The sequence below is a fragment of a genome, unplaced genomic scaffold (assembly GCF_019419815.1).
Source record: "Pyrus x bretschneideri cultivar Hongxiangsu unplaced genomic scaffold, Pyrus_bretschneideri_v1 Contig27, whole genome shotgun sequence".
Taxonomy (NCBI): Eukaryota; Viridiplantae; Streptophyta; class Magnoliopsida; order Rosales; family Rosaceae; genus Pyrus; species Pyrus x bretschneideri.
The window spans coordinates 1,011,304-1,027,961 of NW_025999579.1; the positions used below are offsets into that span (position 1 = coordinate 1,011,304).

At 35.6% G+C, this 16,658-nt stretch overlaps 2 protein-coding genes across 5 annotated transcripts; both read left to right on the top strand.

The window, feature by feature from the left end:
• The first annotated feature begins 5,378 nt into the window (after positions 1-5,378).
• LOC103950598 (eukaryotic peptide chain release factor GTP-binding subunit ERF3A) lies at positions 5,379-12,071 on the top strand. Of its 4 annotated transcripts, none has more exons than XM_009361828.3 (19): positions 5,379-5,532; positions 6,041-6,082; positions 6,195-6,266; positions 6,786-6,842; positions 6,996-7,091; positions 7,250-7,361; positions 7,698-7,743; positions 7,884-7,955; positions 8,073-8,135; positions 8,237-8,391; positions 8,507-8,571; positions 9,208-9,358; positions 9,804-9,909; positions 10,010-10,145; positions 10,689-10,753; positions 10,883-11,047; positions 11,162-11,234; positions 11,323-11,408; positions 11,677-12,071. In XM_009361828.3, the coding sequence occupies exons 1-18, from the start codon at positions 5,529-5,531 to the stop codon at positions 11,388-11,390; spliced, it is 1,548 nt and encodes a 515-aa protein (XP_009360103.2). In that variant the 5' UTR covers positions 5,379-5,528; the 3' UTR covers positions 11,391-11,408; positions 11,677-12,071. The 4 variants fall into 4 exon arrangements, with proteins under 4 accessions (XP_009360103.2, XP_048443684.1, XP_009360104.2 ...); XM_009361829.3 differs by having other exon boundaries at positions 5,380-5,532; positions 6,198-6,266; XM_048587727.1 differs by lacking the exon at positions 6,195-6,266.
• Positions 12,072-13,376: 1,305 nt separating this feature from the next.
• Positions 13,377-15,784, top strand: LOC103950673 (loganic acid O-methyltransferase-like). Its single transcript, XM_048587884.1, has 3 exons — positions 13,377-13,394; positions 13,959-14,633; positions 15,393-15,784. The coding sequence occupies exons 1-3, from the start codon at positions 13,377-13,379 to the stop codon at positions 15,720-15,722; spliced, it is 1,023 nt and encodes a 340-aa protein (XP_048443841.1). The 3' UTR covers positions 15,723-15,784.
• The last annotated feature ends 874 nt before the right edge of the window (positions 15,785-16,658 follow it).

Consider the following 16,658-nt stretch of genomic DNA (forward strand, 5'->3'; position numbering starts at 1 on the left):
TGTTCCCGGCAGCTTTATACATCATCATCCATTTTTTACCAGGAGGAAGAGGATCCTAGAACAGAAATTATTGTAAATTTTTTTATTTAAAATTGAATATAAACAGTATTTAATAAGAATTAACTGTAAGATAAACGAATATAATTGAATATAATTAAAGTACGATAAACGAATATAATTGAATATAATTGATAGATTCTTAAAATCCTCTTATCCTCTCCCATCTTTTAGGGCAACACCCAAATTATTAAGATAAAGAAATCAACAACTTTCAAGCTCATCGGTAAAGATTTGATTCTTGACACGTTGCGTTTTTAAATTCAAGTAATTATCGTTTGAATATAAACATTGAATCGAATCTGTGAGAAAATTGAAGTTGACCAATCCAACTACCATAGCGTTACGCATTGCAGATCGAAAGTTTTAGGATTTTGCATTCAAGCAAAAATTTATCCGAAAGGAATTTTCACACACCATTTTCTAATCTCATTTACTCTGGGTTTATATCGAACTTTTGTATTGAATAAATTAAAGAAGAATCAAGAAGGACTAGGATAAACAAGATGTCCAGAACGAGAAAATGGGTACGCATAAATTATGCAACAACTACATTGAGAATTACTCAATTAACACTAGACCCAAAAAAGGGCAAATTAATCTGTTAGTACATATACACACATATACGGGATTTTGGTGTACTGTTGGATTCTTGACTTCGCATCTAGCGCTCGATCTAATGAGTCATGAGATACATAGATCGATCGATCAACTTTCTAACAGTCCAGGTAAAGTTAAGTGGGACAGCAGCAGCAGGAAGAACTTCCTGAAACAGCAAACATATATATGTCTCTGTCTGGAGATTAGACCAGTAATTAAGCATGAAGAAAACTAAAAAATTTAATAAAGCAGAAGATGAGCAGTAGAGAATATAGAGAATCAGTTAAAAGTTTCATGGAATAGAGAGAGAGAGAGAGAGAGAGAGAGAGGTGTAGAGCTCCCTTCAATCCAAAAAAAGAGGCAGCGTACAGGTAATGCAGCTCCTGAGATATGCAAGCCACAAGCCTATCATCCTTTCCATCGCATCTCATCTGATCTGAGATATAGGACATATAGGACTCTGGGATCCATAGCTCAGCAGCTCTATCCACCCAGCATCACCTTCTTTTGGACTTCAAGGAGCTCCACTCCTTAACCCTACCTACATATACTTATATACATACATATATATATATATAGCTACCTCACCGACCACTGCTGAAAAACCCTAGATAGCATGTAACATCCAAAAACCCAGAGAAACTTGCGAGGAAGAAGATTAAGATCAGATATCAAAAACGAAAAAAAAAAATACACACACACACACACACACACACATACAGGCATCAAGAAATCAAAACCCTAAACGAAAATATATACTTCCAGAAAATTAGAGCCAAATCATGTAGTTAATTTTCAGACCACACATATATATAGTTAGATCCATGCATCGAAACTTCTTCGCTCAAAACCCCAGATGTTTTCCACTCAAATAAATCTATCTCAAAGATCCAAAGAACCCCAGAGAGCAAGTTACATAACTATAAACCTACCCATACATAGTGAACCATATATAAATATATTGTATAATACATAAATATAAAGATTAAAAATTAATAGGATGTGGCTTGCTACCAAACATTCAAACCAAACCTCTAAAACTGCATAAAAATAATGGACGGACTTTGGCTTCAAGCAAAGCGAAAGCAACGAGAAAACGATGAGGGAGGGCAACATTTATATTAGTTTTAGAAAAAGAACAAATAATGGTGGGATTGGGTCGGCAACGCCTTGTATTCCATTCCAGCACCTATCAACCCAGGTCCCTCTCGGGAACCGGCTTCTGATTAGATTCCCTTAACACGAATCACGTGGCTATACACTGTTTCCAGAGCCCTCTCCTCGCACTGATCAATTTATCGTTGCTGATTTTGACCGGCTGCACTGCCACAGTTCCCAGTAGCCACAGCAGATCACATCTCGTTGAACTGCTGAACACCGTTACGATACTCGGAAAAGGCAACGATCTCAAAGCCTTTTATTACGAGTATCATGACTTTGTTGTTCAACACAGGCTTTAGGATCTAGAACACGATATATTTTAAGATATTTTTACCGTTAGATTTTAATTTTTTGTATTTTTAAAGGGATGTTTAATTGTTTAAACATCTAAAACTTTATATATTTCGGAATATAGTAAACAATTCGCGTTACGTATGTACTATTATCATATTTTCAAATTAAAAGTGAGAGGTCTTAGTTTGAATTTCCTGAATGACGAATTCGATACTAAATTAGACTATCAATTGTATGAGTTAGCCAAACTCTCTCTCTCTCAAGTTTAAAAATGTAGATGTACTAAAAAAAAAACAATTCACGTTACGTATGTACTATTACAATATCTCCAAGGGTTTAGACAGATTTCAACTTATATAGTAGATGTTTTTAGCCTTTTCATTATGTTTGTGAAATTAAAATCTCAAGAAAACTTCCATGTAACAAGGACATTAAGTGAAGCTATTTTAATGGCTTATGGTTGGTTAGTATTATTTTTTCCAGAGGCAAGTGGAAGGTGCGGATTTAATATAAATTTACAATTACTTGCTTAATTTTTGGCTTAATTCAAATTTTCATGTTCTAATCTGTTTGATATTGTAATTAATTTTATGAAATTAGTTTGAAATAATACCACGATCAACAACCATGACTGTGACCATATATTGATCATGTTTGTGACTGTTTTTAACTACTTACAACAATAAAAAGATTAGAAGTGTTTATTGGTCAAAGAAGTAAGCTAATGAAAATTTTAAAAAGGCTTTTGGATCAGAAAAAATGGATTTTTGATTAACAAAAGATAAGACGTGTTTTTATGTAAAGTCACTTTTCTTAACAAAAATTAAGGCATATTTTTTATACAATGATGTATTTATGCTAAATAATGCGAGATTAAAATAAAGAATAAGCTAACATAATTTAATTTGAACTTGTAATTTATAAAAATAAAATTTAAAGTATCTCTAAAAGTGTAAGCAACTGCTGAATCTTGCCCCAACATTATTTGCTTACTTCGTTACATACCATTTAAAATAATTTCGTTTGTAAATGAAGGGCTAGTTTGTTATGTGTTTTTAAACGACCGAAATTGTTTTAAAAAAAATATTTTAAAATTAATTTTTAATAAAAATGTAAGTTAATTATGAAAAATCACTTGAACTTCTTCCTGAAAGAAGCACTAAGTTTTTTATTTAAAATCGGTTTCAGTTATTTAGAGAAAATATTTTTATGTTTCAAAAATACTTGAAGTGTTTTTTGATAAAAACACAAATTATATATTTTTTATTAAAAACATTTCAAGTACTTTTTCAAAATTAATTTACATTTTTATTAAAATTTAATTCAAAAAACATTTTACTGAAAACACTTTCAGTCGTTTAAAAATATTTACCAAATAAGGTAATCTCTTTCAAGAGAAAGATGTCGTGAGAAATTGGTATTCATTTTCAAAACTCGGCAGTACGTTTTCTAAAGTTGAAAAGAGGAGTTCGGTAAGTCGACCGACACGTGGCAGTGAAGTAGGGGAAAATACAAAAAGTCTGAGGTGAAATGAGTGGTAGATGTTGAATTAAGATTTCCTTTTGATTAGACAAAAGCGACGTCGATGTGACAATACAGCTCAGCATCAGGCCGGTGGGACCGACTGCTTTCTGCGCACGTTATCTCTGCTTCCCGTCCGTCTCCCTGCTTGCGCCCCTACGCTTGTTACCGTGGGCCTCGTTAAGTCCCATTCATGGGCTTGTGCCGGATTTAAACATATGCACCCAACTGCTATCTACTTTTGAGCCTGGGCCTCCATCATATGATTTAAAAAGAGATGGCCCTTTGAAGAAGCTAGCAGAGCAAGGCCTGGCAATCCAAAAAAAAAAAAATGAAAAATTAATGAAAAAGATTTAAAAATTTTGAGTTTTAATAATAAGAACAAAATAAAGTGTAAGGTGAATAGTACTAAGATTAACTTTTTAGTGTAAAAATATGATTTTTCATTAAAGTGAACAGTACCGGGAGCTTTTCGTTAAAGTTCTAAAAAAAAAAAAATTCTTAAACCTCTCATTCCACAAATTAAAAAATGGACAAGGATCCTTTTTATGGAGATTCAGAGCATCAATCAATCGTTTCCGTTTATCTTACATTATGCGGCCAGTTTTCATTAGGTACTATTTATATTCAATTTTAAATTAAAATTTTAAAATGATTTCTAACCGTATGATGTACGATGAACGGATACAATTGATTAATCATCCAGATCCCCACAAAGAGGATCCTATTCCTTAAAAAATGACCTCACCTTTGCAAGAGGTTATTTTTATTTTTGTAATGGTGGGAACAAAGTAGTTTATAAAACATATAACTTTATGTATAATCACACGACGATGATTAGAAGAGACTGAAATGCCTCAGTAAGTCTTTCTAATATTTGAAAGTGAAATAGCGTGGCGAAGTCATTAGATGATCCATTTACATATATAAGCTTGATTGAATGTACATACTTCGCACGTGGTTAAGTTAGCCTAGAGCAATGTGGTTTTTTATGCACAGAAGTTCAAAGAGGAAATTGTAGCAACGGTCCCTCAACTTTAACTCAATTGGAGCAATGATCTCTTAACTAAAAATTCATGACAATTGATCACTTAACTCATCAAAACGTGTAACTATGATCATTTTCGTCTACTCTCAAAATGAGTCACGTACCACGCATGTATTGCTGAATCGAGAGGCAAATATAGAAAAATAGATGAAAAAAAATGTAGCAATGGCTGCTCAACTTTAACCCAATTAGAGAAATGGTCCATCAATTTTAACCCAATTGAAACAATGATCCCTTAATTTTAACCTAATTGTAGCAATGATCATTCCAACATGAGTCATTTTGACGGAATTCTGATGGAGTTGATAAAAATGACCATGCTGCACATTCTAGTGAATTAAAAAACCAATGATCATCGATTTTTAGTTAATTGATCATTACTACAATTTTCTCTAAATTCAAATACCTCTCCGACCATAAAAAGAAGAAAAATACCCGTATGACCATGTTAGATTAGTTAATTCAAATATCGCTTAAATTGGAGACCAAACTGTAAGCAAAAACCAACATATATAAATGGATAGTACTATTAACACATGTGTTTTTACTTTTGACAAATGCTTGTTACTTGCTTAATGTTGATTTTCTTAATTCATTTAATTCAACAAATTAAATATTAGTAGTATTTAATTTATTTGATTCATCGATTAAAAGTTGAACCGACATGGGACGAGTAAAAATTGTGTATATAGCAGCACCACCCATATAAATCCCCACACACGAAGACATTAATATCGGTACACTCAGTACAAGTGTCCACATTTTATCACTCCCCTTTCTTCCTCGCTCGCTTCGCATCAAAACCCTAGCTGGTCGCTACAGAATCTCACAGAAACCCTCGCCATCCATGGGTACACAACTCTAAACCCTAATCCCCTAATCTAATCATCTGTTTATAGAAATCTCAGTTCTTGATTTCTAGAATTTTCAATCTCCTATCTTTTTAATGTTTAATTTGTGGAGATTGATTTTGTTCGGCGATTGAGCTCCGGTAGATCCCGGCGATTTATGAGTTCTGATCTGAATCTATTTTGCTTGTATTCCAGTTTGTCAGGAGTTTGCGAAGTTCGGAAATTTAGTTTATTTTTATTCGAATTTATCAGTTTTTTTAGTATTTAATTATGTTTAGGATTGGTCTAGCTTCGGTAGTTGGATGCTGAAATAAAATAAATAAATTACACCGAATAAATTTGTTAATGCAATTGTTTATTTTTTATCTGTTTGGATTTTCCTTGTTTCTGGTAATTTGAATGAAGGAGTTCGGGATAAATTTTAGTGCATGGCGCTTATTTGCTATGAATTATTCGAAATTAATGAGGCTGATTTTTGAGATTTGATTCAAACTTCTGTAAATCGTAGATATCGAGGAGGAAATCCGATCGTTACAGCTTGATTCGGAAGGTAACTCTAAAACGGAATTTGAATTTATTTGTTTTGGTTAAGATAAATGATAATGATGGCTGTGCGATGGTAAGTTTTTAATCGCTGAGCCCATAGTTTGGTTAAAATGTAGCAGAAGATAATGGGGTTGTTAAACCAGACGAAGCAATGCTGGAAGTAGAGAACGAGAGTAAGATGGAGAAAGGTTGGTGGTATCGTCGATTTCAATATTATGTTATTGTTTTGTTGAGTAGAGTTCTGGGTTGAGAGGGCGTATTTTGATTGTGCTTTATTAACATGTGATACGCTTATCATTAAATGCTTCCAGTAACTGGTTATAATGACTAAGGAGTAATACTACAGAACCTAGAGTACCATTAAAAATGAAAATTGGCGGCTACAAAATCACTTTCAGTTTCTGGTTATATATACTTAAAGACATGGTAGCATGATTGACAGTGCTTGTTTAATTTTCCTATCGCTTTTGATTACCCACATCACATCTTGTTAGCGCTACTTATTTGATGCAATTAACTTGATATGCAGACATAAATTTATTCCTTTCTGTAATTTTCTACTTTGGTTTTCCATCTTGTACGGGATCCTTTTGATGGGAAGTAGGGCATGTGATTTCTAGATGCTTTTGCCTAGTACTTTGGCTTGATGGGAGATTGATGTAGAAGATTAACTCTGTTTTACCCTCCAAATATTGGAGCAATTTCAGATCCCAGGGAAGAGATTCATACGCAGTCTGATCAGTCAGTTGTAGTTGAGCATAAAGGTACTATTGAAGCTCAGTCCATATTTGTTTTTGTCTGTTATTTTGTGCCTTTTTTTCTTAAACAATAACTCGTACTGCATCACTTGTAATTTTCCATACCAAATTCTATTCTAATATTCTTCTGGGAGATTAATGTTTGGACTGGATATGCAGGGAAAGCGAAGGAAATCCCAGAGCCTGAAGAAGAACATGATGACATTGAATTAGATAGGAAGAGGCACTTGAATGTTGTTTTTATTGGCCATGTTGGTAAGTTAATTTTTATCACAAGGTTGCTTTATCTAACAATTTCGATTATTGTCCTGCCTTCTTAACTTAGAACCATACACTTGCCTGTTGCTATTAAAGTTCCATTTTGTGGTGTAAACCCAAACGGGGCTTAATAACGTGTCTTGTCTTGGTTGCAGATGCTGGAAAATCCACAACAGGAGGCCAAATTCTTTTCCTTAGCGGTCAGGTTGATGATCGTACGATCCAAAAATATGAAAAAGAAGCAAAGGACAAAAGTAGGGAAAGCTGGTGAGCATATCCTAGTGCTATCTTATTGTGTCCTAGCCCCTTGTCCCCAAGATCCTCATCTTCCCTCAAAATATCAGTAACTTTTGACTTTATCTGACATATGCAGATCACTAGTTAACAATTCCACAATGTTAGTACAGATCTTTGGTGGTATCTCATAATGTTCTCTTACATTCCTTGTCTTGGTTTTCTTAATGTGTCATTCAGTGGCAAAATTTTATAGTTCAAAACTGCATTAACATATCATCTGATGCAAAAATGGACCTTACATATGCTGCATGAACATTTTGTGTTTGGATCACTCCCCATTGACTATGGTTATGTCATATCTGCTAGGTATATGGCATATATTATGGATACCAATGAAGAAGAGAGAGAGAAGGTATGGTTTGATATACTGCAATGTTATTGTCAATCTTTAAGTCATTGTCAAATGCTAACTATGATGCTTACACAGCTAGTTTTGTCAAAGGAACAGCTTATTTGGGCGCTAATTATTTGTTTTTGGGAATCTTATTGCAGGGTAAAACAGTTGAAGTTGGGCGGGCCCACTTTGAAACCGAAACATCAAGATTTACAATCTTGGATGCACCCGTGAGTTAATTTCTTTTTCACAAATCACAAGAAGACTTCACATTTTTCATTTTCTTGGACAATATGGTTTGGCTTGCTTTTTTCGGGTGATTCTGAGTAGTGCATGTTTATTAACAGGGCCACAAAAGTTACGTTCCCAATATGATCAGTGGTGCATCTCAAGCTGATGTAGGAGTACTGGTGAGTTACATTCGTGATGCTTAATTACTGCTTCAACCCAGCAAAGGTAAATTTTGTATATTTAATAGCCTCTCGCTTTTCTCCTTTGTCTTTCTGTTTAGGTAATTTCTGCTCGGAAAGGAGAATTTGAAACTGGGTATGAGAGGGGTGGGCAGACCCGTGAACACGTTCAACTTGCTAAGACATTGGGTGTGTCTAAGTTGCTTGTTGTTGTGAATAAAATGGATGATCCCACTGTGAACTGGTCAAAAGAAAGGTACTTTACCTCTTTTAGAGTGATTTTTCGGATCTAACACCCTCCCTCTCTTGTATGTGCCCCTGCCCCTATTGATTAGTGATTTCTTATGTTTTTAATTTCATAATTTCTTCAGGTATGATGAAATTGGGTCAAAGATGGTGCCATTCCTTAAAGCATCAGGCTACAATGTGAAAAAAGGTACGTCCGTACGTGATAATTATTTCTTCAGAAACTTATAGATATGTTATTTTATGGTTTTGGTATTTGGGAAGTCATATCTTTCTTTCTATTTTTCTCTTTGTTTGGGTTAATGCCGTTGACTTAGTAATTATGCTGGATTTCTAATTTAAGTTGTAACTTATACTGTGGGGAATAGGCCACAATCATTTTACTATTCTCAAACTATGATGACCCTATGTTCAATAGAAGGATTGAAAAAGGGGACTAACAGGCATGTTCTCCTTTGTTTGATATTATGAGGAAAATTGGGGAAGAGTTGAGGAATAGGCAACTCCTGTGGCCTGCAAAAACTTGCTCATATTTATGAGATTGGAGAAAACAAAAATGGAAACTTTTATTTCAATGAAAATATGTATGCTCGAGTCAGTACATTAAATTATGGTGTAGTTGATCATGATTTTATGCTATTGTTTCTCTTATTTGTGCTTGTGATACCTTTCTGTCACAGAAGTAAATGTTATGTTAGTGGATTTCTTCTTTCATTTTGATTCTATTTCTTTTCTATCTGAACAGATAGTAATGGTAGTTTGAGGCACTGGTTTGTATTATGTGTGTTGACATAGGATGTTATTGATTTGCACTTTGCCTCTGCAGATGTGCAATTTCTGCCTATGTCTGGCCTGATTGGTTCAAATATAAAAACCAGAGTGGATAAAAGTGTATGTTCGTGGTGGGATGGTCCCTGCCTTTTCGAAGTCCTTGATTCTATTGAAATTCCTCTACGAGATCCTAAAGGTTCATTCAGGTACGTGGTCTGTTTATTAACCTTGCCTTCAAACGTCTTAAGTAAGCATCTGTATTTGAATCTATCATTTTTATTTGAAGAAGTCTGATTGATGTACATATACTTTTTTTTACTAATCGAGGAGACATTTTCTATTATATTTGCAAATTTTTCTTCCCTTGAAAGTTTTCAACAGTTACTTCTTAATGCACTGAGGTAGGAAGCATTATATTGTCAGTTTGAAGTGTGAGGAGTGGCTTGTACTCTAATTTCTTTACAATATCTTTGTTTGGAAATGGTATTACGGTCATTGGCAATGGCACCTAATGAAAATATACGGAGGGTGGAGGATGAGGTGGGGGATCAATGGCTCCCTAGTGATTTAGTAAACTGTGACACGAATTGGTGATTTATGGTTAATGTATTATCTCTAATTTTCTTTAATCCTCTGAATTCCTTTCTGTAGGATGCCTATCATAGACAGATTCAAGGACATGGGAACAGTTGTTATGGGCAAAGTGGAATCTGGGTCAGTGCGTGAAGGGGATTCGTTGGTTATCATGCCAAATAAGGTTCCTTCTGGTTCCTTTTAAATATTATTTCCTCTATAATTTTACCTGTTTTCTATAAAGATTTTATACTAAAAATACAATTCAACACATTCTTTTGCAGGTTCCAGTGAAGGCTGTTGCTCTATACATTGATGATGATAGGGTGAAACGTGCGGGCCCAGGTGAAAATCTACGGGTTAGATTATCAGGCATTGAGGATGAAGATATATTGTCAGGCTTTGTCTTGTCGAGTGTTGGTAAGTTCTATTTCACGGCATTTCACCAGATTCTTTGTCCATTCTGAGTTTTCTAGTATTTTATTCCTTAAAAGTAAAAAATTGCATTACTGCTGCATATTCGTTTTTTCCCTTTAAGGTTTGAGCACGTATCTTTATTTGTTTATAGAAATTCTCACTATTTATCTTACTTATTTATCAGTTGGGAGGTGGGGGATTCGAACTTGGAATGTCTAGCGACATTGGAATCCAAAGCATCACTAAAGAATAGCTAGTTGGCTTTTATTTGTTTTTAACTGAAGAGATGTAAGAAAAATGGAGAAGGGAAAGAGATGATATAGAGAGAAGTGAGGATAAGAGGAGGGAAGACGTGTAGAATTAAAATAAAGAAAATTGAAAACTATTTGAAACTGTTTTTGGTTAGTTTTAGTTTCATAAAATCAGTTATTGTATTATTTTCTTTCTTTCCCGCCCTCCCTCCTCTCTTCTCCCCTTTATTTTGTCCCCAATGTTTACTTCGTATATGTTTGCTCTTAATATACTTTTTTTTTTTTGTTAATGCAGCAAATCCAATACCTGCTGTAACAGAATTTTTCGCCCAGTTGCAGATCCTTGAACTGCTGGACAATGTTTGAATCTCTCTCTCTCTCTCTCTCTCTCTCTCTCTCTCACTCACTTTCTCCTCTCTCCGTCTTACAATCTTGGTTGATGAACATGTGTATGTATTTATCTGGAGCCCTCCATATCCTTCTCTTCAGGCAATCTTGACGGCTGGCTATAAAGCTGTCCTGCATATTCACTCGGTTGTTGAAGAATGTGAGATTATTGAGCTTGTAAGTCAAATGGATCCGAAGACGAAGAAACCTATGAAAAAGCATATTCGTTTTGTCAAGAATGGTGCCGTTGTTGTGTGCAAGATTCAGGTTTGTATCATTATACTTTTGTTATCAACCCCCTTCAAAAAGAGGAGAGGTAGTGAATTTTAAACATTGTTGTCGCACCTGGTTCACTTACCCTGTGCTCATGTGCTCCTGCAGGTCGGTAACATGATATGCATTGAGAAGTTTGCAGACTTTCCACAACTTGGGAGGTTTACTCTTCGTACTGAGGGTACTATATACCTTGCCTTCGCCATTCTGTTCATACATCCAGGATGTTTTTGGCATGTTGTAGTAAAGGTTATTTCTACGTTCTGCAGGAAAAACTATTGCGGTTGGAAAAGTGATTGATCAACCAACAAATTACCGCAACAGATCAAGTGCTTAAACAATTTTGGTCTTGAGGGTAAGGGTTTTCGAATGCTATTTTCCTACATACTTTCTCTCTGTTTCCTCTTCTGCGTATTGGTTAGTTGCTGATGTTTACTCGGCTCTAAATTTTAAAATTTTGTTCGCATCTAACTACCTAAATAGTGTAAGGTGCCTATATATTAAAGGTCTTTACTATGAGTTGCGTTTGCGTTTGCATTTGCATTTGCATCCAACGCTTACTCAATACTTCTGTATTTTGGATTTTCCGATCCCATGATAACCCAATTCTTGTTGATTGGCAGAGCTGGGTCAGTAGGACGGACTGCGTGGCAGCTTGATGCGTTTGAAGTCAGCGCAGCATCACCTACAAAGCAAAATGAATGGACTCTGATAGCGGGTTAATATAGTTCGTAGATTTACGCAGTCGTATAGTGCTGCTGGATGCTCATGTACTCTGGAGTGAGCTTTTGCAGGGTACGGCGACATTTTTCATATTTTAAGAGTGTAAAGTAGTAGTATTGAATCGAGCCACCCATTACCGGGTTAATAGATCGATTAAAATTCTGATTGATCGGTTCGTTTTGTTGATGTTTCTTATGATTGGTGGATTTTGTTTTTTCCTTCTTTGTACCAACTCCGTAAGTTCAGTCTATTTCGTTCTGGTTTAAATGGATGCGAGAAACAAATCGTTTTTTTCCGACAGGTATATTCGGAGAGCGGTCTCTTATGGTACGGAACATTGCTGGATTCCGACGGAGAAGTGAATTAATTTAAGCTATTTTTTGTATGTATTTTTGACCTCACCCGATGCAGTGTGAGAGTTGTCATAACCAGGTAACTCTGCGCAAGTTTTCCTCTAATTATTTTCAGAGTAGTTTGGGATGGTGAATCCACTCTCTCATTTGTTCTTGTGGGTTGTGAGAGGCTAACAGACGCACCCGGGCCGTGGATCTTTGGAAATCTTGTTGAATGAACAAAGAACATAAAATGGTGTGCTATAGTTTATGCCTGTCCTGTAGCTTTTCTTATTTTGTTCTAAGTTTCCTGATGTTGGAGGTGGTCTTGGGAGTTGGAATCCATAATAAACACGATTTAAGAATCTTCGGAATCTTCACAATGAGGATCCGGAAAAGATCTTTATTCTCATGATAATAGATTTGTCGTAAGTCAACAACATTTTTTTAATGTTACCATATCATATGTTGATATTTCAATCTTATGATTGTCGATGTGATCGATATGTTCATAACTTTGATTTCCAAATTTTTTATAAATTTAATTTTTTAAGAACATGTGTACCTGTAACACAAGTGGTACACCACATGTTATTATGTAAGTTGTGGAAAATTTTATTTTTTATGTGAATTTTTTAACACAAGAATCTTACCGCTTATATAGAGAAACGTGGTGTACTATCCTATATTCCAGGCATATTGAAAAATTTCTCATAATCTTAGACTACTATTGGAAAACAACCACAAAAATAAAACTGGGAAATGTAATTCAATTTGAAGTCTTTTTCTTATTCTATAAAAAAAAAAAAAAAAAAGAAAAGAAAAGAAAATCTCTTGATGATGGCTGACAATGGGAGGAAAAAGAGTGGAAGAGGGTATGCGCGCCCATCAAGTTGGGTTTTTTATGTTTCTTTTTTTATTCTTTTGTCTTTATCATTAAATAAATTTAATAGATAATTGTTTTATTTAAATACAAAGATTTGAAGTCACTTTTCATTAGTTTTTCTACAAAGGATAATACAAATATATAGTAAAAATAGAATTTTGTGTACCCAAAAAAAAAAAAAAAGCATTTTTGTTAACAAGGTCTTCTTTCCATTCATTGACTTTTTTTATGTTTTATTTTTTTGGCCAAGTGATAAATTTTGTTAAATTAGATGTTAAATTACTTACTAACAGAGTTCGAACCTACTCTATCATGCAAAAACTCAACACATTTTCACCGCTGTAATAAAAGACTACTTGCCGTTCATTAACCATTAACTAGTATGGAAGCAGCAGGCAACGTATACAATTGCAATATTGAGCCCGACGTTACAACATGTCATTTCCCCATGCACCTTCCCCAAAACAGACAGACCTAGAGAGAGCGGTCGAGGAGATGCCCCCAACGGCGGCTAAGCTAACAACTCCACATGCACCTTAATTTACTATTTGGCATGTTTGAATAATGTATTTTAACAAACTATATATATAGATACTAGATCGCATCTCCACTCCACCAATACTAATACTGTTTAAACTATTAATGATATTCTTATAACTACCACTGCAACGCCCTCCAAAGATGACATGCTTGACTCTAATTAACTAGTAGTTAATAAATAGAATGAGATTGCAATTTGTTGTTTCCCTAAAGCATATACATGTAAGCAGTTGCTAGATAATTTCTTGAAATTTTCAGACAGAAATGGATCAAGAATCGTTTCCTATGACAGGAGGAGACGGCCAATACAGCTACGGGAAAAATTCCGGTTCATCCCCAAAAAAAACCTGATACTGATCACTTCTCTTTATAGCTCCCCTAATGAGTTAATTAATCAGGCTTTAATTGTTAATTTACTGAGCAGCGGAAGGCAGCTGATACGGCCAAGGGAATGCTTTTTGAGGCCATACTTGAAAACCTACAAATCGAAAATCATCTGTCTCAAGGAAATGCTGTTTCAAACTTGTCATTTTCGATTGCTGATCTAGGTTGTTCTGTTGGTCCCAACACTTTCATCGCAGTCAAAAACATTATAGACACCGTGACACAAAAATTCCAGATCGAAGGCCAATCCTCTTCGCTCCCCGAATTCCATGTCTACTTCAACGATCATGTTTCGAACGATTTCAACACTCTTTTCGCCAATCTTTCCCCAGATAGGCAATACTTCTCAGTGGGAGTTCCAGGGTCATTTTACGGAAGATTGTTCCCCAAGGCATCCCTTAATTTTGTTTACTCTGCCTACTCAGTCATTTGGCTTTCTAAGGCACCTGAAGCTGTAGGGGATTTGGACTCACCTATATGCAATAGGGGAAGGATTTGTTATTCCAATGCGCCTATTGAAGTTGGTCACGCATATTCGCTTCAGTATGCGAAAGACATCAAGTGTTTTCTTGATGCTCGAGCGGAAGAGCTAGCTCCCGGAGGTTTAATGGTGCTTCTTATTTCCGGGCGTCCGGATGGGACACTTCCAGCAGAATGTTCTTGTGGCCCGATTTACGAACCGGTTGAAGCTTGCCTCATAGATATGGCCAATGAGGTAATCAACAAAATTTGGACACACATATATGGACAAATGTTAGCCAGAAGCTCAAGAGAAACTTACCTACAATGGTGATGCTATTGTATCGTTGTTTCAAGCCACTCATGCACTGTAATGTGTTTTCGCTTCTCATGTGACAAGTGCATGATTGACGTGAAAAACTGCTACAGTGACATCCTCATATAAGTAGAATGAGGATCCTCTTTGTGAGGATCTAGAGGATCCTTTAATTGTATTCGTTCATCGTAAATCGTGCGATTAGTTTTCTTTAGGTATTATTTGTGTTCAATTTTAAAGAAAAAATTTAAAATAATTTCTGAACGCACGATGTATGATGAATGGACACGACTAAAGAATTTCTGAGATCATTACAAAGAGAATCTGGAGAGGATCCTCACAAAGATGATCCAAACCCTTATCTACTGCAGCGTTAGTCTTTTGATAAATCTGTTGAAGACTAATGTTGCAGTAGATTAGGCTGCAAGTTTGCAATATTGAAGATTCAGGGAAACTTATCATATGCTTCCCTGTTTTTATGAAATTAATTTTGGGAGTCAAATATGATACTATAGCACTGGAAATTTATGTTAAACGCACATATAATTCATTTTTTGATGAATCTTGTGAGTTAAAGTTGAATAAAACTGATCATACTTAATGACGTTTTCTTGAAATGTCTGTCCGTTTAAAATGAATAGACGTCTTGCAGAGAGAACCTCTCATACATTTAATGGGTAACCTTTGTCGGCACTGCAGGGATTAATAAGCAAAGATAAACTAGACTCTTTCAACTATCCAACATACAGCCCATCAATGGAGGAGCTGAGGGAGCTAATACACAAAAATGGGTGTTTTGAAATTGCGAGACTGGAAGAGCAACCTCGGATGCCTATCCCTTTGAGTAAAACCGCAGAGGTTAGAGCTGGCATGGAGAGTCTCCTCACAAAGCACTTCGGCACTGACATTATGGAGCCGCTTTGCGTTCGCTACTCGAAGAAAATCGAAGCACGCCCACGTCCGTTCCTCACTACTGCCGACGACGGCTTGGCTGTTGGATTATTTGTCCTTCTCAAGCGTAAACACTGATGATAATACTAGAATGTATGTGCTTCATCGTAATGAAATGATACAACTTAGTACTAGTTTTGTATTGCTGTACTTTTTTAAAAAGCTATTTACGCTTTGCTGTGAGAATATTCAGTTGTAAAATAAAGTTGTTGAGTGTTTGGTAAATTTTTATATAAAACCGTTGTAAATATGTTAAATGACTAAAAAAAAAATGGTATTGAATGTGAGAAAAAAATTGTCAAAGAGAATAATGTAGGAGCAAAGATTGTAATCATGTAAAATATGTAGAGATATACTTGTCATTTCAAAATTTCATTAAATTGGCATTGTTCACTATGACTTGAAAAAAACACACTTTTTTAGAAGCATGGTTTTACTATTATTGAAGCAATTTAAAAAAAAAACACTTTTTTTTGTTTGTTTTACCAAAGACATTTGATGTTTCAAATTTTTTAAAGTGGAGTTATTTTTAGAAGCATCACAACCTCAAACCAGCCATTAAAGCAGACTTCTTTATATTAATACTAATATATGACACGCCCCCACTCCAATGTCCCTAGGATATCGGGGTCGGGGAACTTTGCCATGTGGTGCGAGTGTGCCGATGAGGACGTTGGACCCCTAAGGGGGGGTGGATTGTTAGATCCCACATCACCCAGTGGAGAGGATCCTGTAAGCCTTATATGTATATTCTCATCTCTACCTAAAACGAGGCCTTTTGGGAGCTCACTGTCTTCGGGTTTCATCGAAACTCCTAAGTTAAGCGAGTTCGCGCGAGAGCAATCCCAAGATGAGTGATCCACTGGAAAGTTCTCGTGTGAGTTTCCAGAAACAAAACCATGAGGGCGTGGTCGGGGTCTAAAGCGGACAATATCGTACTACGTTGGAGTCGAGCCCGGAATGTGATGGGGGCTCGGACCGGGATATGACAATAGACCTCTTTCATTTTGCTCT